The sequence below is a fragment of the Meleagris gallopavo genome, chromosome 2, assembly GCF_905368555.1.
Source record: "Meleagris gallopavo chromosome 2, MGAL_WU_HG_1.1, whole genome shotgun sequence".
NCBI classification, from domain to species: Eukaryota; Metazoa; Chordata; class Aves; order Galliformes; family Phasianidae; genus Meleagris; species Meleagris gallopavo.
In genome coordinates this window covers 46,182,401-46,205,802 of record NC_139405.1, presented here as the reverse complement: position 1 = coordinate 46,205,802, position 23,402 = coordinate 46,182,401, and the positions used below count along the sequence as shown (strand labels likewise).

Here is a 23,402-nt window from a genome sequence, read left to right as displayed (position 1 = left end):
AATATAAGATACTTCTCAACAACTGACAAAGCAGAAGGAAGAAAGTACCTTCCAGGCTGAACAAGCCATATCTCATTTGAAATAAAATGGGAGAGTGGTCAATAAGCCCATCTGTTTCCTACTGTTGCTGTAAGTTAAAGCTTAATGAAAGCCTGCTGGCCTTGATAAGAGTAAAGAAAATCAAAGGTAGGAAGCTCGTAGTTTCGCAGGTGCAAAAAAGTGCACATTTTATTGCTTCTGTAGAGAACACAAACATGCAAATATCAGAAACTATGCCAAGGAAATGTGCATTCTGATAGAACCAATCTATAATCAGAATCACATCTTTTCTATAATTAGTTCGAATTTAGACAATTAGAGGGCTCTAGTAAAGAGTTTATTTTTCTACCAATGTGCAAGTATTATGGTATTTTCTTTCTATACCTGTTCTTTTGAAGCCTGACATGATTATGTTTTATTTTCAAGACATTTAAAATATTGGATGGACATACTCTGCGTGAATTTTCTGAAGTACATTTTCTTGAACTGTGAACAAGTAGTGCAATATCAATTTATATCTTAGAAAAAATAAACAAGTTGAAAGTTCAGTTAATTGCTTACTAAATAAATTTTTGAGACATCTTTTTCAGATTAAACTGGTGTGTGTCTCTATTTTCCAACAAAGCAAAAACCCTCAATGAATTCATCAGCAAATATATGCTTAGTGCATGCTAAAATGATGTCATTTTTCATTTGAACCATTTCCAGAAACTAATAAATATCAAAGGCTCTTGTCTTTTATTTATTTATTTATGTTAAAATTACACTGAATGCATGGAGTTATATACTAGTCTATATATAGAGAAATAAATTTTATTGTGAGCTAATTATGAAATTTTGTAAAAATTTCACTTGGAATGTAAGATAAGTTATGCAAGGCTTCTTGTAACCCCTCAGAATTTCTCATCTCGTGATTCATAAATCCTATTTCAAGAAAAGCTATGAAGCTTCCTACAGTGTCATTATTCTTTCAGAGTTCCACTAAAAATCCTAATGTTTTTTATTTTTCTTGGTCCTTTGACAAATATCTCAAAATCATTCTCATTAGAAATAATTTTATGTAGATTTTGTACTCCGTGATATTTTCTGTATTTTTTTCAAAAAAATTTTCTTGCTAATTGCTCTTAAAGAAGAGGAAAAAAAAAAAAAAAAAGTTTTGGTAATTATTTTAAATTTATAGCAATTTTGCAGTTTTACCAAATCTTAGCTATCAAACAGTTTGATTTAAACAAAGACTTATGTTTTAGAAACCAAAATCTTAGATAGTGTGCAAGGTAAAGGATCATCTTAATCCCTAAGTGAAAAAAGAGCCTTCAGGAACGAAGCCTCATACGTACCCAACAGGGAGATTTAACACAGTAGCTTTGGTTGCGTATGTATGCATCTTTAGCACAAGTTCCCCCGGAGTCACACATTTCCAAGAGAAATGTTCAACCTTCAGCAGTGCCTTTGAAATACTAGAACCTTTTTGTTTAGCAGCTATAATAAGAAAAAAGGGGAAAAAAAAAAAAAAAAGTAGTGGGGTGAGGTATAGACTATAATGGTAAAGTTATCATAAATACAGAACTGGTATTTACAGTCACTGAAGTCTTTACACAGGCTTTGATAACTAAGAGAAAAGAGACAGTCAAGAAAAGCTCATAGGTGACAGAGATGTCACTATTTATTGGAAAACTATGGTCGAAGCAAGGTACTGGAAGAATGTGTAAATTAGACATCTTCGAAGACACTTATGTCCTTTCTAACACTCCTTAAAAATGCATTCTGTCCACATGTAAAGGAAGTAAACATCCATACAAAGCTTATGTTCATATTATAGTTATTTTAACTACACTTTTGATTATATTTTGATTAGTTTTTGTTAAGATGGTTATTTTTTGGGGGGGAGTGGGGTTCTATTTGGTTCTAGCTGCTCTACTCCTGAAATAGTACCTGACATTTGAATGTCTTTCTAACTTAATCTGATTGTCATAAGAACCAATAGCTTTATTGTATGCTATTGTTTGTATTCCACTGATATAATCATATGTATATTCAAACCATCTAAGTTTCTGGATCTCGAAATAATCTCTTTAAACATAACTAAGAACTTACAGTACATTGGTTTAAAAATTCGTTCAAAAATCAACTCTAGTCATATTGCAGATTTTAGTGCATTTTGATCAGTTCAGACATAAAGCTTTCAGGGACAGAAATTACACAGATAAAAAAGATAAATAAGAAACACAAGGAAATCCATAACAAAAAGATACTGATGAAAAACATGCAGCAAACCATAATAAACAGTAAGAAGATCCTTTCAAGAATATATTCATCTTCCACATGAACTAACAATAACATGTTGCTTGGATTTCAAATATATTTCCAATAATTTGTTTGCCTATTTAATGATAAGCTGCCAAACATAACAGCACAGACATTCAAGTACACACTTGCAGCCTGGAAGGCCAACTGTATCCTGAGTTGCATTAAAAGATGGGCAGCCAGAAGGATGAGGGAGGTGATTGTCCTCCTCTGCTATGCCCTTGTGAGGCCCCATCTGGAGTACTTTGTGCCTGGACCCCAGCACACAAAAAAATGTGGAGCTGTTGAAGTGGTTTCAGAAAAGGACCACAAAGGTGACCAAAAGGCTGGAGCACCTCTCCTATGATGAAAGGTAGAGAAAGCTGAGCTCATTTGGTTTGAGGGGGAGAAGACTCTGGGGAGACGACTCTGAGGAGACCTCACTGCTGCCTTACAGCACTTGAAGGGAGCTTACCACAAGGAGAGGGACCAACTCTAATAGTGAGTGCACAAGGGGGAGCAGTTTCAAACTTAGAAAGGGAGGTTTAGGTTAGATGCCACAAAAAGATTCTTTAATCAGTAGGTGGTAAGGCACTAGAACGAACTGCCCAGAGAGGTTGTAGATGCCCTATTCCTGGAAGTGCTCAGGGTCAGGTTGGACGGGGCCCTGAGCAGCCTGATCTGGTGGATGGCAGCAATGCCCACAGCAGGGGACTGGAATGGATGATCTTTAAGGTCCTTTCCAACCAAAGCCACTCAATGATTCTATGAACATGCACTTTTCTGCATTGGCCTTACCTCCAGTGTCATCCCAGCACACTAGTGCAGAAAAGCTAACCAGGATTTCAACAGGTGTCAGACTGTCCACAAGTAGATAATAGGAGACTCGATCATCAGTAGACTGTATAGAGAAAGAATAAGTTCATTTTTATTTTTTATTGAATGTTGTCTGCTCACACATTTTTCATCCTCAACTTTAATACGGAATTCCTATGCAAATATAAAAAATTATAAGGTAACTCTGCTGTTCCTAGAAATTCTTCAAAGTCTGATGGTGAATGAGCTCCTTTGCTACTGATCTGTTTTAACATGTGCTACATTTTCTCAGAGTCATATCAATATATTTTTGGTGCTTCATCCTAGAATGCTATATATTGCTACTTCTTTCACAGGATTATATGAAATGTTATACTTGTATAAATTTTATAACTCTGATACAGAATTTTCCTGTTAGTTTATACAACTCAAGCATATCAACTTAAAAAAAAGAAAATGGAGTTACAGTAAAGGGTGATTAGATGTGTTTTAGCACAACAGCACACAGTTTCACGTAGACTTCAGGTTAATTATGGTTTGTGAAAATATATCATGAAAGGTTTCATAAAATTTCTCATTATGTGATCATAAATACAGAGAGGTATAAAAATGAAGGTATACTATAGTTATGAAGCATAATCTGTGTAGTTAACCTTCTCAGTATAGAGTTTTATATTAAATTCATGCCTAGAATTTGCACTTCAGAACTCTGTAATTACTCTTCAGTTACATTATGAAACTGGAGCTGGAACAGGATATTCAAGCATGTTGAATAACCTTCTGATAATAAAAACTAATGGCAGATTTAAAGAAATACTGTAATTTTATGCAACTAAGGAGTATTTCTAATCCCCACAATAGAACCTCATGCATATCACCGTAGGAATTAGCATGTACAGAGAAAGTAGAAGGCTAAGCTAAACAGACTTCTGATTTGAGTGTTAGATGACAGGTGAAGATGAAGAAAGGGAATTGAAGGGATTCTGAAGCTGAATCATCACTGAATTTAATTGCTGTAAGATAGATTTCACTCAAGATGGAAAAAAAGATGGAGACACAATTCAGTGTAATATATACTCTCACTACTGATTTTGATGAGTTGCATACTCCATATTTTTAAATTTATTCTGTAATGGCAATTTATAACATATTTTATTCTTGATTTGAACATAGTGAAATACTTCCAGGTATTTGCTAGGAAAATAATCTGTAATAATCCTAACACATTATTACATTTTCAGTCATAGCAGTTCTACACAATGTACCAATAACACTTAGGATATATGTATTATCTAATTACACAGTTTTAACAAAGACAAAAAAAAAAAAAACCAAAAAAAAATTCAAAACAGTTATATACCTTAAAATCTGTCTTCTGATAGTTATAAGCATACGTATGTGGCTTATGAAAAACATACAGGTTCCTAGGAAGACAAAATATATAAATTATGTATTTCAGATAAATATTTGTTCCATTACATAACTTTTTAATTTTAATTAGTACATGTATTATAATCTTCCATAAGTCACACAAAGCTATTCCTCACAAATGGTTCAGAATTATTAGTTTCATTAGAGGTCAATACAGTTCACCTACGAAGAAATCAGCTGATAACAACTTATACTTTTGCTGCTTTTCTACAGTGGTATATTGGAGGTCAGGCCATTGGTTTTTCTTATTAACCTGTAAACTGTAAGTTGTAACAAGTTAGTATTTTTTAAGAATTTTCATGCTTAAAAGCTACTGCAATAAGTTAACTATGAAGTGCCACTGTAAGGAAGAACTCCTATGTAAAGTTTATTAATGCCTATTCTCAATTTTCTAGTGTTTTCTTACTTTCAGAAACATATTTTTTTTAAGTCTAAGAATTATATCTGAAATACATTAATATTAAATAAACTACATGATTTTTGAAATAATAGATTTTTTATTATTATTTTTTTTTAACTTGGTGGGAGAATAGAAAGTTTCTTTTTTGGAGCAAATGCAAAAGATGTAACAACCCTTATTGCTTTGTGACAGTGATGTTCAGACACAGAGTTTGATCAATCAGCGACTAATGCATCTGACATAGGAGCACCTTAACTGCTATGTGTTTCAAGACCTGCCATCTTCCACCCATGTCACAGTGTGGCACATGCTTTGTGAAGCAGATGGTTATGCTCTCCAGTACTCTAGAGGGCACATGCAAGGCAGCTTGTTGCTGCATCTACAGATTCACTGTCAATAGGAACAGGGTCTGAAGAGAAGCCTTGGGACTAACCTGAAAGGCAGGAAAACTATACAGAAAAGGTCTGTTGAGATGATGCAGGTTTAATACAGTCACTTTTCATATTTCATCACTGTTGTGTATTTCATACTATTGTATATTGTATGGAATACAACACAAAACTTCTGTTCCTTACTGGAAACAAACACAGAAGTCCTCAACGCTAATCCAGGTTTCCTTGGAAACAGAAGTTTTTTCTGATTTGATTTCTTCCTTTAATTCATCCACTGCCTTGCTGTTCATAACAGTATCAGCTGTTTCTGACACTTGTTTTGCATTAGAACTAAAATTCTCACGCAATTCTTCTGCAGACATAGGAAGACACACAGATTCAATACATGGGCAACAAATACATCAAAGCAAAATCATTCTTATGTAAAAAAGTATCCTAAGATCACCAGGCTTTTTCTATACATCTCAGAGTTTAAAAATAATAACTATAACATTAGCCTAAAAAGATCAAAAGATGACTAATAAAATTCTGTATAGCATTTTGCGGCTTCCATCTGAAACTGCTTAAGTATTCTGTCTCATTATACCGTTACAAATGAAACTGTGCACTGGAATATGAGCTTGTAAAAAACATTGAATCCACTGCTTCTGATCAGTGAAAAGCTAGTGTGGCATTGTAATTTTTATAACCCACAGAAGACATAAAGGCCTATCCTTGCTGCTGGAACTCAGAATCCCTGTGATGCTACTCACATAGTCAGTCGAACAAGTTGTTAATAGAATTTAATTTCACTAATGTTAATTAATTTTCCTGAAGGAAAATCAGAAATCTCACTATTGTCAGAATCATGCCAAAATATCTACGCAGAATATCGTGTATACACATTTTCTAATAAATTAATAACATTTTAAGTTACAATGTAATTTCACAATCTCTGCCTTTACTCTATGAGATTCACATGAATTGTTATAGATGTTACTCAGTCTTCTCCATAAAGTTTTAAGCATAGTCCAGAGCAGCTGAGAATAGTAGAATACAACAGTTCAAACATTAACAGCTGTTAACTTAGAATGCTAAGGAAGAAGCTGAGTTAATACCCAAACATACCCATGCAACAAAGAAGAAAGCTAACTAGAAAAATGTATTATTTATTTTTGAATATGTGTTTTAATATTTCATGTTCATAGAAATACGGTGATCTTCTGGATAACTAATGAGCTTATAAGATGGAAGTGATTGTAATTATTTTGCAACTATTTGTAAAGAGTTGAAAGGAATATAATGGAAGGAAATGTGCTACAGTCCTTTTTTTTTTCCCTTACGGGAAAAGTGCCTGAAAAATGTTAAAAAAATAATTAAATAAATGTAGGCTTCTCCTGAGAATTGTGTAATAAGGGTTTTGGGCCTCCAGTGAAATAACCAGTAGTTGTCTTAGAAACCTGCCTTTTTATGACCCACGTTGTAGAGACTATGGAAAGGGGATCACTGCAGTATAACTATATCCCATTTCAGAGCTATGTTGAATAGAGTGTTGCTCCTCTGTTCATTCTGAACACAGGGACTAGAGTGCTATCAATAGGCATTGTTCAAGATCAGCTGGATCAATAGATTTCTAAAGCCTTCGAGTAGAAGATATGCTCCACCTTATTTAAAAGTCAATAGATAAACCTTTCTGTTCTGTTTCATTTATATAGACTGGGACTAGATGGAACATAACCTTCCAAGGGCAGCAAAAGGAAAGCAAAACCAGTTTCAACAAAATGGCTGAATTTTCTCCCCTCTTTTCTTTGAAGAAACAGTGAGAATCTTGTGAGAATGTCATAAAAAAAGCATTTTTTTTTCCATTTTTATCTATGCATACCAAAGGTAATGCTGTTCAAAGCATTATTTCCTGGAATCATACAGAAACACAATTCCAAAAATTTTTTATATGACTTGTATGCAAGAAGGGGTACTTCCAAATATGAAAAACTGCAAACACTAGGTAATATATTGAAGATATAATTTCTGGAATAAAACAGTAACTACATTTGAAGAAAATCTTAAGAGCTGCTCTGTACAAATCAGTACTTTAAGGCTGACATGTGGAAGGTAACTTCAGCAACTAATTGCCTGTAATTATTATACAATTTATTTCTTGAAAAAATGTAAATACTAAATATAGAGGGATATAAAATGGGGTAGATGGATGATTAATTGAAAGGCAAAATAATTTCCTCTAGGCAGAATGTCAGACTAATTTAGGATTTTTTTTAGGAGGTAGGATTTTTTTATAAAAACACTAATTTTTAGATAATGAAATGCAATAGGTATAACTTAGCCAGATTTCAGGAAAGTAGCTGATTTGATATCATGCTGATATTTATTAGTAAAACTGAATATGATGAGATTTGGTATAAAAAGTGTAAGCTGTGTAATAAAGAGAGCAGTGATATTTATGCAAATGTAAATGCTTGCATTAGGAACACAATTAGAATTTTATTAAGAACTGGAGGCATATACATTGGAATTGATGAGTAAACTCAAGTTCTCTGTTCATTAATAAATTACAAACTGACATCAAACCATCCTTATCTCACGAGCTCAAAAAAGCATATTGGTTCTCAAAAAAATATCAGCACATACAGAGAAGTGCCACAGCATTAGTAGCAATTCATCAGGGTTCCTGTACTAATCAGGGCTAACCAGGAGTGTGGCAAAGGAATATAAACTGCAACATCAAAGACTGGTAAATGGTCAAAAAACAGCAGCATCTAATTATGCACTTAATAACATGCACATTCCTACTACTTTCCTACAATGTATCTATTGACTGGGCGATCCCTCAATGAGTTGGATGACCTTTGGAATGAAAGAAAAGTTTGCTCAAATTATTAACATTATGTTGCATCAGTAAGTTGATAAAACTCCTCTGTGACCCACATGATCACTGATTCTAATGCAACAAAAGGATATAGAGACATTTGGAATGATACCAATATTATAAAAGTGGATCATGTTATTATTCTATATTCTATACAGGACCAATCTGTACACTAATTAGTAATCTTTTCTTCGAGGGGCATTTCCTGACTGGGCTTTCAAGTAAACAGAACATATAGCTGTCTGGCTGCTGAGATGCACCAATTTTAGAATCAATAATGACAGCTACAGAAATAGTTCAGCATTCCAGCATATGTATGGCAGGCTTTAAAGAGCCATCTATTGCCAACTATTATATTTCTATTGGGTTTTGGGCCAGAGCTAAAACAGATACCAAGCTGTGAGTCAATAACTAAAGGATTGTATTTCCAGCTTATAACTTACAGAATTTTGATACAGTGAGATTTCCCTGTTTTGTTTCTATTTACTGAAAATATAAAAATCCTACAAAGAAATAACAAGAAAATATATCCTAGCACTACAGTGGTTGAAATGATTAAAAGTTCTTGAAAGTATAATGTTAAAATAATGTTCTTTGCCTGTACTGAACATATGTTTCTTGTTATTTTCCATCTGCACACTCTTCAAGCCCTAACAGACTAAAAACATAAAAATGCAACACATTAAAATTGAAGTTGTCCTTTTCTCTTCTCTCCTACCTCAGAGAAAACAAAATAAAAACAGTTCACATTGTTCAGAAACAGAACTTTATGTACAAAATCCAGTATATTTTATTGGAGATTAACATTCTAATGTGAAAAGTGAATTTTTTCAAAATATTCCTGCAAGTTAGGGAATTTTAAATACCAATATGAGGAGTCCATTCTGCAGTTACATCCATTCTTTGAAGTGTTTACGACCAAAACCCATAAACCCATAAGACTGATTATATTCTTAAAATAAAGGTTAACAGTGAAATCAAATAATATGAGAATGGCAGAAATCTGAATATGACTTTCAAAAATATTTACCTCCAGTGTGTCTCCTTGTTTTATGCTGCTCCTATATGAGGGGGGAAAAAAAGTTATTCTAATTTTGCATCATATTTTTTAAGAAAATATTTCCTTTCTGCATTAGTCCTTTCTGAGCTAGTACATTATCTCTAAAGGAAAAGGAAAATGAAAGCTAAGGGTATGCTTTCCTAGAAACATACATATGATCTGCAGTTTGGGATAAAAACTGATCAACATGCCTACTCCTATACTATTAAAACTATTATCTGACACTACTGTTCTTTGACAATGAGTTCTATTCCAACAAGTAATTAGATTTATTCTAGATGTGGTTCTATTCTATTTTGTTTTCATTTTGGAGAGTTTATTAAGGTCTCTTCTGACAAGAATTTCTTGTTGTGCATCTACAACTGCCAATTGAAACATCATACTTGATTGCTACAGCATTTTTGGTTTTGTGTCAGCAGCATAAATAAAAAATATCTGCAATTTTTGATAATTTGTTTGCGAACAACTTTACTCTGGCCATTGCCTTTTCAAAGCTAGAGGAGCTGAATTGACTGATGTTGAAATCCAGTTAGCCTGCCTTTTGGAAAGTCCACTTTGCACTAAGCTATCAGTGGGTTAACTGGACTAACTTTACCTTTGCAAAGGAAAATAATGAAGCCTAGAAGTTCTGTCACAAACTCCATCTTTTCATTCCAGCTCTCCACTTAACAAACACTGTCACCTCCCTTCCACCCAAAATCCTCATCTATATTCATTTCTGTCTATGGCAGAGGTGCTAATGTTGAAGTTGACAGCACTGAGCATCCACATAAACATGGTAATTTCCTGCTTAAAACTGAAAACAAAGTTATTAATGCTCAGTATAACACAACATGAAATTTTACAAACTGGCAATAAGCTAGTGATTGAGGATATCAAGGTTGCTCTTTCAGCATTTGCTATTTCTAATCAGATCTATAATTATTTATATGCATATTGTTATTTTCAGCTTCAAAACTAGAGAAAGAAAACTCTCCAATAATAAACCTCCTAGAGATACCCATAAAGTGTTTTTTAATTAAAACATTCAAGATGGGAAACAAAGAAGATTATTCTGCAAGTTAAAAACTTTGTTTTCTTTTTCCATCGGTTCAAATGCAGTTCTATCTATATACCACAGCTGTTAATAACCTCAACAATTTTCAGATGAGATTTAAATGAGGCAAAGGTAAGGTTCAAGAACAAGTTAATTAGCTGCTCATAACTTCTTACATTTCACCTCTGAATCAGATTGCCCTCGGACTAAATCATATTCACATCTCCTTACCACTCTTATTTTTTAATCAGTATCTCTCTCTCATGTATTTTCTTACTCGCCCTTGAATTTCCTTGTTTGCATGCCCTGCTGTGACAGTGCAGCCTTCTAGAATCAGAACGGCTCTTAACTCCAGGACTAGCAAAGTGACATTCTAAACTGTCTCTATGCCTCCAGCACATAGATGTCTATTATTTTACTTTACAATTAACTAAATCTGTATTTGTTCAGCTATAGAGACAGAAATAACCCAACCAATAATTATAATACTACTTACAGAACCTTTTTGTCCTGCTGCTTTTGTAACGGTTTTTGTAATTTGCAATAATTAAAAACACTTTTAAAAGAACATGAAGTATGATTAAATATATTGTCTGTAAAATGAGCACAAAATCCAGAGTAGCCAAAAACATCTTACTGCAAAGAACTTTCCTTCACTACAGCACTGCCTTATTTTTAACTAATAAATATCCAATAAATATGTCTACACACATGTACACTTTCTACACTACACAATGGATATAGAACAGTTTAAAAAGAAATGAGTTTCAGATCTGAAATGTAAAAATTATAATATATTCTGAAGAGGAAACATGTAAATAGGTACTCCAAAAATTATATAGCAAAACATTTTCCTTTTATTTCAAATCTTACCAGAATTAATTATTGAGTTTTCTTTGTCTATGAAGATACCTAATACTATCTTCAGCAGTATGCATGTGGTCTTCAAACACATTATGCAACTCTATACATCAAGTTACTGTACCTCAAACAAATTTCAGAAATATTATCCCCATGTATATTTATCAGTTTGTCCAAGAAAGAGACTGCAGAAATTTTAAAATAATTCGGTCATCTTTTCTACAAGATTGTAAAGATCAGCATTTTGAGGTTGTTTTTCCTTCATGTAGCCCTTTGGATGGACATATTTTATAGAGACTTTTAAACAATTTTCTATACTGTAATCATATTGAATGTAAAAGCATTACTTGGGACAGAAAATAAAAGCAGACAGGAATAGCTGCCGTAAACACAAATTGGGAGCACATCTTTTCCAAAATATAATTGTTTTTCTGTTTAGATGCAGATTTTTAATTGTTTTGAAAGGCATTTTTATACATACTAGGTAGCTTTTCCCCTTCAGTTTTCTGAAAGTCAAAGGTAGAAATGCTATCAGATGCTCTTACGAGCGCTGTTTGCCACGTTAAGTATGAAAATGATAAGATAATGGTACTGACAATCTGGACTCGTTTGTACATGTTGAGCAAATGAAAATACATTCGTCAAGCTTTGTTTGTTTGTTTGAATATTTAAATCTCTATTTATCTGTGCTGCAAATCAGTTTTCTGTATAAAGTATTATACATGAAATAGTGTGGTATCCAGAAAGTCTTTGTTTGAAAGCATCCTTTGTCTGTTCAAAACATAAGGTGGTTTAAACACTACATCGAGCCTTCTGTTGGAGGCCTATTTAAAAGCAGACTTTGGTAGTATATGTAAAGAACAAGGTAAAAAAACAATTTAAAACAAAAATGACAACAACAACAAATAGCGGTTACATTGCCAAAAGTAATTCTAGTAACATCCCACTGATATGAGGTAAGATTCATATTGCCTGACATGGAAAACTACACTGGAGACAAGTAACTAGTAAACCTTAGTGACTGGCATTTTCTTCTGTGGGGGCACTTGGCAAGCAGTGCTGAGCGTGCTGCCCCTACCTAGTGAACATTTTTGGAGCAATATGGCTTTCAATTAAGAATCATGTGAGGATGTGGTTTTATGGCATGTATTTACAAAGTTTACATTTTTCAAGTTGCCACATACCATCCTTCACTATAGCTGAAATAGCATAATTGAAATAATCAATGAATCAAACATTTATAAAGACATGATTCTCATTAAGACTTTCCCATCAAATCTATTTTAAAGTGCAAAATCAAAATATTCTATTGTACTGGCAATGTTACTTTTAGAATCTAAAGAATAAATCAAAAAATGACTTTTAAATGAAGCGTTAGCAAAAGATCTTCTATGCATCAATAACTGGATGCAAAGTAACTGGAACAAAGAGGAAATTTACTGAAATATGGCAGGGTGGTCTTTTAAAACCTATATTTAAGAATCAAGTATTTCCTATTTCTTCTTTCACTGTCTTTTGGGACATAAAACTAGGCCAAGTAAAAATAAATAAATAAATAAGAAAAAAAGAAAATTAAATGATTACCTGAGAATAATCTTCCACATTTGAGCGTCTCCCACTTTGATTTATTTCCACATTACTGTCATCTACATTTTCATTGCTTTCAGTGACAGAAGGGAGATGGGTCATCAAATGAAATCCTTTTTGGATGGTAGACTGTGTGAAGGAGCTAAATAACAAAAGAAAGCTCAAATGCTTTAACCCATACATTTGCTTTCAAATCGCTGATCTCATAATTACTTTTTTTGACAGAATTCTGTCAGAATAACTTGTATCTCCTTTATTTCAATAGCTTAATAAGGCAGCACAAAATATATATATGCATATATTCCTTATAGTTACTGGCTTAGTACCACACACATACACGTGTTTGTAAGACGTGAACTGTTGCCTTCTTAAATAATCTTCAACAAAACAAAATCCATTTGATGAAAACCAGATGATAATACCAGAAATGAATGAATTTCTATGGTCTGTAGAAAGAAAAACATATAGAGATAGGGCAAAAAAGTTTGAAATGTAAGGCCAACTCTGGCTACAGTAAAAGGAAATTCTGCCTCTGAGTTTAGTGGAGGCAGAAGTAAAAACTGAAATATAGAAACATAGAATTACAAATAATTCCATGCAAGTTAAGCAAAGTAGGAAAGCGATATCAAAACAATGGTGTAAACATGACAATTGCATGTAATTGTGTTGTGGCAACAATGAAGAACAGAGAAAAACGTTGGTGTTATATAACTCCTGTCTTAAGGATTGACATAATGAAACATGGAGATCCTTAGCAGTAACAGTGTTACAATTATCATCCCTTTGAGTGCTTCGTTATTAGAATAAAAGCAAGAGATGAAAAACAAGTTCAGTGTCAGTTATGTATAAAAGTCCTTTATCATATTTAGGTAGCTATGTTACTTGAACAAAATGCCAATTCCTGCTACATATTTTTGGTTTATACTTTTAATTAAATCACAAGAGACTAAATTAGCGGATTGTCATGGAAACTTAGACTATCTAACAAACCATCCTCAAGAAAATGGTGTAGATTGACTATAAAGGAATTCATTAAATATGAAAAATAAATAAATAAAATATGCTAATATACAAATATTACATCACCTTAATTTTTATTCTCTTGTTCCTTCAATAATGCATTTATGCATATTGCTTAAAATATTTATATGTGTATTTATTCCTACAAACAATTAATTTACTGTATTTTAACTAGCAAAAAGCATCTCAATCAGCAAAAGAATATTCCCAGAGTATTTCATAATAATCCGAAGTCATTTCTGCAACAGTCATGTGTTGCTCTTCAAAAAATATCTAACTGGTGTATTATCAACCCAACCAATCATTATGACCGAAATGCAGAACCTGTCAAATATGCAGTTTATTCAGATAACTTACAGCTGTATTTAGCAAAAGTTGCACATGTATTTTTACAGCAAAAATTACTAACAGTGTGATGTTACTGATAAAACTATTGAATACTTACATATCTTTCGGTATTTTGATAGAACTGAATTTGTGATTTAAAAAAAGGCTAGCAATCTCAACATATTGTTCAGGTTTCTCTAACACGGGTTCTGGGAAAAAAAATAAAAAACAAAAAACAAACAACTTGTTAAATATATATTCACACAAAATATTTAATACTTAATTGACAAATGATTTCCATAGGTGATTCTTCACCCATAAATAATTTTATAAGGACTTCAGGAAGCAATCTCCAAGCACCATGGCATGATCTTGAATAGAACCACAGAAAAGCTTGTGCTGGGCCCATCCAACCTGGCCTTGAACACCTGCAGGGATGGAGCACCCATAACCCTTCTGGGCAGCCTGTTCCAGCACCTCATCATATAGAAGAGTATGTCATATAGACATAGAATGTCTATAGAATAGAATGACCAGGGTGGTTTTAGCTGATGTATCACAGGAAAATAAATTGCTTAATGCTCTGACCCTCAGCTTGCAGTGTATTCGAAGTGTGTTTAGCCTACCTGTAAACGTATACAAAGTAGCTTGGAACTAAAGCAGGACATTCTGCCTTTGTTGATTTCCTGCTTCTTATGCCAGTCTACTTTGTTAGCCTGCCTGTAAAGCCTTCATATTCAAACTAGCTCATACTATGTACTTAATTCCATTGTGCAGTACAGATAAGCCCCAGAATAGATTTACCCTTAAAACTATTAACAGTTGCAGAAGGACTACTTTCATTCTTCAAATGTACAAAAGGTATTCAGAAGCTTTCATGGCTCTGCATTGGAGTTTCTGCATTGCTCTGATAACATTCCCTCTTCATTTTCTCCAATACCAAAGATTAATTTCTTGGAGACAGATTAAGACACTTCTCAAAGCACTTAAGAAATAATAGATCTAAGGTGAAGTATTATAAAAATAGAAGAAATAAAAATAAAAAAAGAGAGAAAAAGTAATCTCTAACACAGTTCTATTTAAATTATGCTAACATAACTATGTCCTCAAGAATGTTCATAATGATGTAACATGTATTTTAAAATTTATTTAATAGACAAACCTTGAGGTTCAGATTTTGCAACAGTTGTTTTTTTCTGACGAAAAAGCTTCCAGGGAGCAACTGGTAAGGCTGGGTGCTTTGCAGCTTCCAGGGAGCAGGACCTAGTTCTAGTAACCAGGACGGGATGGCTGTGTACTTGGGAAAGCCCATACTGTCTCAGCTTCTCTGAAGAATCAGTCTACAAAACATGGAAATAAAACCTGTTTGGCAATAGCTCTCCTTTCTCATCATCTCTCATGAACAAACAGTATGCACAGAGAAATATCCAGTGGTTTGGGTAACAAATGAAATGAAAATGGCTTGCCTGACAAAATTATCCAAAAGCATTCTAATTAGGATTGATATTCAGCATAAAAGGTAAAATTGATTACTTAGAAGTGTTTACATATAGTTTACTTTTTGTGAAAGATTCATCTCATCTTTAAACTTCTTTGTACAATTGCATTCCTTTAGGTGAAACAGAAAGCACAGGTGGAGAAGAGCACAAGTAAGAAAAGAACACTGACAACATTTTGCTTTAAATAAACATGTCACAAGTAGTTTTTTCTTTTCTGAAACAAGTCCTTACTTCATGCTGAATTTATAAAGAAGCAGAATTCTGAAAGTGACAGGTTTTTTAGATAAGTCGTGATATCCTCATAATGTAACGTCAATTTGAACAAATATGCCATTAAAGTCAAGCTTTTTATCTCCTGGTTAATTTACAAAATGCATTGAAGGCACTACAGCTGAGCTATCTACTGAAGCCCCTAGCAAAGAACTTAAGAGCAGTTATAGATGTGGACATTGAGTGGTGCTCTTCCCATTAAAATAACAATGCTTCAGTATGCAAGTTTGTTCCTTTTTTTTCTCTGCAAAATGTTCTGCTTCAAGTTTTGTGTAGCTTTACTTTGTTTTCAAAAATACACCTTATTTCAACTGCTAAATAAATCACTAATTTCCTGATTGCTCCTTCTCATTGCCATGTGTTCCTCAGGTGGCATAATTACAAGCAATGCAGAGCAGATTGTGGTTGTGAATGTCAGAGATACTTAAAAGGAGAGGATCAAATAAAATAATATTAAATGCTCTATGGCAACATATTTCTGCATTTATAGAGGTATATTATGAGTGTGGTGACTAGGTACACACACATCCAAACAACTTAAAAAGGAAAGCAAAAACATCTGAAATTAAAAAGGATTTGAAAGAGGACCAGGTAGGTGCTATAAACGAAAACTTGTCAGCTGCTGAGTAGAAGACACAGTTGAATGAAACAAACTATCAAGGACATATAAACTAGAAAGCTCAGCCAAAAAGGAAGAAGCAAAACGTTTGGAGTGAAATTCTGGTACAATTACAGACAATAGCAACATTTCTGCAACAATTACTTTCTTCTTCTAAACTGTAACTTCCATTGATGAAGAACTTCTCAGCCCCACAAAGAAAGCCTGAAAATGGGCTTTATTAAAGGAGGACTACAGTAAAACCACTACTTGTAGTGTAGATAGTGTAGAAAGAGTAGATTTCTATATTTACTCTTACCTTCCATCTTCCTATCAGTCTTTACTGAAATAAACTGTTTTAGACACATAGATTCCTCTACCTCATCCTATTTGGTCTGCCACGACAAAATACCCTCTGTACCCTAAAAAACTGCAGCCAAGTCTGAGACTAAAGGCCTCAGATGGCAGGAAATACATAAACCCTATGTCACCGTTCCCCATTTGCTTTTGTGATGACTAATACCCTTTCCATTCAGAAGCATCTCATCATGATGCATTTTTTTCATTCCATGCCTTGTTGTCCAAAGACTTCAGTTCTTGGGATCTACATGGAGTATAACTGAAAAATAAGCAGGGTCATGGCAGGAAAACACATGACCAGAATCTAAGAGAACATAAGTAAAAAACTGAGCTGATAGTCACTACCTGGTGTTCGTTTGACTACATTAATTATTTTCATTTTACAGTGCAATTGTCATTAAATTAAACATTCTGATAATAAACATATAACGCTTATTTTCCCCAAGGGTACAGGATTACCATCTGAACTAAGGAAAAAATCTTCTCTTCAGATGAATGTAATGGCATACAGCCAACATAAACTGCCATTTCTGGCTGGGTTGGCACAGAAGAACCTATGGAGAAAACATAAAATGTTTTAGAACAAGTTCAGTCATAAATAAACATTGTGATCCATCCGTTATTCAGCCTTCTCTGCCTTGTTTTTATTCTTGTTCTTTCTGACTGTTATTTCATTCAAAACAAGATTATTGTAAAAATCTCAGAAGAGAAGCCATGGATGGAAAAAAAAAATATATTAGAAGTCTAAAAAATATAGCGTTATAAATATGGATGTGCACTTCCACCTGAAGGTCATCTCATAAAGAAGTATATCAACTTCTCTGCGTCTTTCCTTAGTCAACTAAGGAAGCATGCAAAGACAGCATTTTAGTGCAGGCATTGTGACACCTGGCATAAGGTTTTGTCTTTGCTCCTTTCAAGTTCCACTTCAAATGTTGGATAACTACTTCCTAATTTTATGTATGCCTACTGAGTGTCAAACTGGAAGTTGCTTTCGGAATAAGTTCCTTTATGTGTGCGAAATGGAACAAGACAATGCTGTTTGCATACAAAGAAAAAAAAATGGAAACAAGAAGAATGGAAAAGGAGAGTTGGCTATGGCTGGAAACTACAGTTTATCAGACTTTTAAAAAGCCATTTATTTAGAAGTTATGCAGTATCTTTTTCTCAAAGCTGTAACACATCAGCATATTAAATACTCTTTTGGGAATTCAGCTTCTCAAAAAAATATATGTTTGATAGTAATGCGCAAAGCAAGACTTTACTTAATTTTTAGAGTACTGTGAATGCAACAATATTAAAAAAAAAAAATAATCAAAATACAATTCCAGAAGAAAAATAAATAAAAAATAAATTCCGTAAACAAATAAGTTACACAGTAATTTCAAATTAATATTTCTGGCCACCCGGCCAGAAGGATGTTGAAGGATGTTGAAGAAACATTTCCCCATTATGATCTATTGACTAAAGTAGGAACCGAAAAGAAGTTATTACAGAAGTTGTTGTTTTTTTTTTGTTTGTTTGTTTTGTTTTTATTTTTAATAAAAAGACAGATTTCCACTAGAAAAAAATCTTGGTCTTACAAGACTTGCCTGGAACTTCCAATTGTTCTATGTAGATTTGCTTTACCTTTCAGTATCAAATACAAATTTCTGCAATATTATTTTCATTTTATAAGTTATATTAATATGTTAGAAGAACTTCAGATTTTAACACAGCCCGTGAAGGTTGTATCAATTAAAAAAAAAAAAAAAGTATATTTAATCTTTCTGAAGTTAAGGTAGAAAACAAACAGAAAACAAAGCCCCTTTCTTTGCATTTGTATTTTTAGCTTTGATAGCACTTACTCTCAGCTAAAGATTGAGGAGAGCACTGTACTTCTGTTGACGCTTCTGAAACATGAAGCACTGACTTGTTTTTTTCCTTTTCTCCATCTCTATTTTTCTTCTTCCCAGTTTCTTTCTGCTCTGCTTTTTCTGTGAATGAAAATAAAGATGAAATACATTTTCTCTTTCAGAGGATTCTGCCAGGAATGTTTCTAACATCACATGGAAGAAGCAAGAGGCAAAACCTTGGACTATAGGAAAAAAACCCTCAGGTTATAGGAAAATACAACTCTAATTTTAAAAATTCAGAAACTTTTAACAGAGCATCCAAACGCAGTTTGCAGCTTCAGAGATGGACATTACAGAGCTTTACTGTAATGTAGCATTTCCCTGATTCTTAGCTATTTCAATTACTGATACAATTTCTAAATCTTAGGCAGGACTAAATTTACAACATTTTCTGTGAATATACTCCCCAGCCCGTTGAATGAATGACAGTGCTGTTCTCAGCAACTGCATCTTGCTGCACGTGCATTCCTAACTCTGAAATATCTTCTACGCTAATGGGTGAGCTGTAAAATGATAACAAGAGCTCCTAAGTAGAGATCTCAGCCAGGTCTCTTGTAAAATGTTCATAAAACCTTTGACACAGTATTTGGGATTCAAAGCTAGCTAGGAAGGTAGTTTTTTCAATGGGAAGAAATAGAAATTTCAGAGTACGATTTGTATTTTTCACTAATATTAAATGAAATTGCATCTATGCCTAACTTAAAAGTCAAAAAAAGAAGATCAGAAAACTCAGCCTCAAGCATAAACGTTACAGGTACAAATACATTTCTAAGCATAAGTATTTTCATTTAGCATTTCTTGAAAAAAGTTAATACCTAGTAGCATAACAGAAAAGTTACCATAAATAAAAATGTAGACAAAGATTAGTATGTGGATGCCAGTACACTGTACAGGTAATCACTCTTTCTGATGTCTATCATCAGATATATACTTTCTGGATGACCTGAACAGTTGTCTTCAGGGAGACTAATCTCTTCAATTATAATCTCTCTACAAGGAATGCTGCAAATCCTTCTGTGAAACACTGCTACTAGTGAGGTCCATAATTAAAACACAGCCTCTTTGAATTCACAGCATTGCAAAACATTTGGTAAAACAACAAACCAACAGACTTTCATGTGGCATAATAAAGATATGTAAACTTGAAGACAGGTTATGTTAACTTTATTTACACTTGATCTGCAAAGATAACACTACTTACAACTACAGACCTTTGTCAGATTTCTCTGCTTTCTCAGGTTTATCTGGATGTTTGTTCACAGATGAAATTTCATTTTTTAACACTGAGACTTTGGCCTCCTTAGGTTTTGTATTTGCCTGAGAAGTATTCTCATCTGTCCACTTAAATCCTGGCACAATCGTTTTCAGAAGGTCCCAGACTTTATCCAAGTATTCAAGCCTTACAATAAAAATAAACATACATACATCACTGTTAATGATATTTGGAATAAGAATGTCTGGTCTTCATTTAGACAAAACTATACTACAAGTGGCAGTCCAACTCTTGGAAAAACTACCAAGTGATTTTAGTAAATAAAACACATTTGCCTGATTTTGTGTGGCAGCCAAGAGGAAAAAAAAAGTAAAACAAAACAATGACAAAATGATCAACAAAACAACCAACACTTTGTTAACAGACAAATCCATAAGGAAAGAGAGAATGTTTGCAGAACCAAGTAAATTAGGCATTTTTCTTTGAGCTTTCTAGCATATAAAAGTTGTGGCAGGAAAATTTGAAGAGCATTTTGCAAGTACGCTGCATAATTACTTGATTCTGGCTCTGTACATTAAAAATGTCTTCTTGAAGGTACTTCCAGAAAACATTTTCCTAACTGTCTCAACACAGGCTGTTCTACGCCTCTTCCACTGTTTCCACCATCTACAACAAGGTTTTGACAGGACATTGCAGTTTCTGCTGCATCACTTCACCACAGAAACACGATTCCAGAAATAATCTAAAACTGAATAAATAATAAATAAGTTTAATGCAAGCTAACAGAAGGAAACTCTTTTTACAAGTAAACAACTGATTGTACAACAAGCTAGACCCATTTTTATATCACTATTGCAAAAATTCTGTGGTATTCACATTTTCTCATTGCATAATTTAATGTTTGCTTTACATGCTAGATTCATGAATACTGTTTTTATTGTTTCTATTTTAAAAATTAACTACATAAAGAAGCAAAACCAAGTTTGTCAAGATTTCTGAGTCCATGGAAAGCGGACACGCTACTGTAAAAACCTAAATACATCAAAAAATCTAAGCTGCAAGCATAGCCTATGAGTGCTGAAGTAAGAGATGAGATTGAGCACGACTGAACCTATTTAATTCTGAAATATTGTTATAAATAAACAATTTTACCTAAACATAGATAAACCATATTTCTATATACTCATTAAGTGCATCTGTCAAACAGCAAAAAAGAAGAAAAAAAAAGCATAAAAAAAAGTCTAGATGGTTAGAGCAGGTATCCCCACTTATTCATTCAATAAAAATATTGAGTGATATCAAGTTGGAAAAAATCAGAATGCCATTATGTTAATGGACTTAAAACATAAGAAACAAGAAAAAAATATTGTTATAGGTTGGAAATACTATTTTTGGAAATAAAAGTGTAACAAGTAATAAAAGTAATCACATCAGATGGATTACTTTCAAATTCATGTAGAATACTTTTAATAGTACATTAATATATAAAGCTATCAATATTAGTGCCACACATTTTATATTCTTTTGATCTTGTATACAGATATCTCTAACCATGTTTTCACCACAGGGTTCAATATTAATTCAAAATAAATTCATTCAAGAAAGAATAATAATCATAAATAAGTTTACAAGCAACTGAATTACATGCAAATAAAAACACAATAAACTTGCATTCCTTGAAGGCAAGTTCTAGAATTAAAACCTTGCACTCCCCAGAACTGACACTGAAGGACTTCTAGAACTCAGCTTAATTTTCATTATCCTTTATAGAACTATATAATTAACAAATATGTGAATTGTTTAATATAAGAACTTACTGGAGAGGAATAACTTCTGGTATCCATCCAGTCAGTGCATGTAGAACTGTAAATTCCTCCAGCTCTCTTTTCTCATTTTCACGTAAACTGTAAGACAAAAGCAGACATTACACAGACCTATATTATACTCAATTCACAGTAAACTCCTAGTCTACACTGAAAGATCACAATCTCCTGTAGACAATCAGAAAAGGGGACTGAATTAAAATCAAGTAATAGCAATTTTCCAATCCACAGGTGACTGGCCTACAGGTTCTATCTGCTCCTATGCCTTTGCATTAAGACTGTTCTATCAGTGCTCCCTCTTGTACAATGGCATCATTTCAACATAGTTAGCAAGTACATCTATAACGACACAGAGAAAAGTCTCTTTTTGCAGTGTTGGAGAACTGGGTCTGAAATCCCATCATAGCCACAGGGGATACAAGCCTAACACTTCCCTTCCCTGAGCAACTGCTCTGACTCCCAGATTTCTATACAACAGCTGGCTACATTTCCAGTAGAACACATATAACTCTCAAATGGATCTATGCACAGAGTGGAGTACAAGAGGCTGGAGAGCAGCCCCATGGAAAGGGATCTGGGGGTTCTGGCTGAAGGCAAGTTGAACATGTGGCAGCAGTAAGCCCTGGCAGCCAAAGGGGCCAACTGTACCCTGGGGTGCATCAGGCTCAGTGCTGCCATCAAGAGAGAGCAGAGACTGTTGCACTCTGCTCTGCACTGCGTGGCCTCAAGCACTGAGTGTGGGTTCGTGTGCCACAATGTGAAAAGGACATAAAGCTTTTAGAGAGCATCCAAAGGAGGGCTATAAAGATTTGCACTTTAAAAGCCTTTTTCCTTTCAGGCCAAGCATCCTTTTTTTTTTTCCTAATAAATACTAGCAAAACATTCTGCAAGCATTTTTTATATTACTGTATCATACATTTGTATCTATAATGCTTACTATTGTTAAAAGAAAAGCTCTTTGGTGTTCCACAGTTTGATTAGTGCATTTTGTTTTTTGAAAGTACATGTAACAATAATATATAAAAAATGTTCTTAATCAAAGGAAATATCCAGCAAATAACCTAGAATGTACACTAAATAATTAAACTTCCATGAGACTTAGGAGTTCAATAAATCTAAAACGTAAGGTATAATAAGATATAATACCTGATCTGAATATGCTCCTAATAAAAATGCACCAAAAATAAAATATTATAATTTATACAGTATTTCATGTTGAAAAACACCACTCCATTGCTTTCCTTCTTTATTCTATTCAAAAGTATTAATATTTGTAAGGGTAATTTTTAAGCTAAAACAAAGTATAATTTTCAGAATTTTAAATTACACTGAAGTACTTTCAAACAACTTCATTTGTCCAAAGTATATTTTTCCTCTCCTACAGCAATGAGCTTGAGTGCCTCCTTCTTTTTCTCTCTCTTCTGCTTATTTATTTTGTTTCTACTGTGAATCTATTCTCCTTCAAAGGTGAGCTGGAAAGTCAGAATGCCCATCAGGATGCATTGCTGCACCTCTCAAACTGTGTGAAGGAGACTTTTCTTCTTCCTTTGAAAACAAGATACCTTTTTGCCTACCCCAGAGGGACAAATATTCTCTCTTTGTAGTCCTTCAACTTTTCCATCTCACCAA

General features: G+C 33.5%; 1 protein-coding gene across 2 annotated transcripts in view; it reads right to left on the bottom strand.

The window, feature by feature from the left end:
- The window catches only part of ADGB (androglobin), a 73,392-nt gene that overhangs the window by 32,150 nt on the left and 17,840 nt on the right, over window positions 1-23,402 (bottom strand). For both annotated transcript variants that reach the window (XM_010707152.3, XM_085216995.1), the window contains exons 7-18: window positions 21,768-21,854; window positions 19,949-20,136; window positions 18,690-18,818; window positions 17,302-17,396; window positions 15,278-15,455; window positions 14,234-14,324; window positions 12,766-12,910; window positions 9,255-9,285; window positions 5,545-5,713; window positions 4,499-4,562; window positions 3,121-3,223; window positions 1,377-1,518 (exon numbers count right to left, since the gene is read on the bottom strand). In XM_010707152.3, coding sequence (XP_010705454.2) covers window positions 1,377-1,518; window positions 3,121-3,223; window positions 4,499-4,562; window positions 5,545-5,713; window positions 9,255-9,285; window positions 12,766-12,910; window positions 14,234-14,324; window positions 15,278-15,455; window positions 17,302-17,396; window positions 18,690-18,818; window positions 19,949-20,136; window positions 21,768-21,854 — 1,422 coding nt within the window. The remainder of the gene's footprint in view (window positions 1-1,376; window positions 1,519-3,120; window positions 3,224-4,498; window positions 4,563-5,544; window positions 5,714-9,254; window positions 9,286-12,765; window positions 12,911-14,233; window positions 14,325-15,277; window positions 15,456-17,301; window positions 17,397-18,689; window positions 18,819-19,948; window positions 20,137-21,767; window positions 21,855-23,402) is intronic.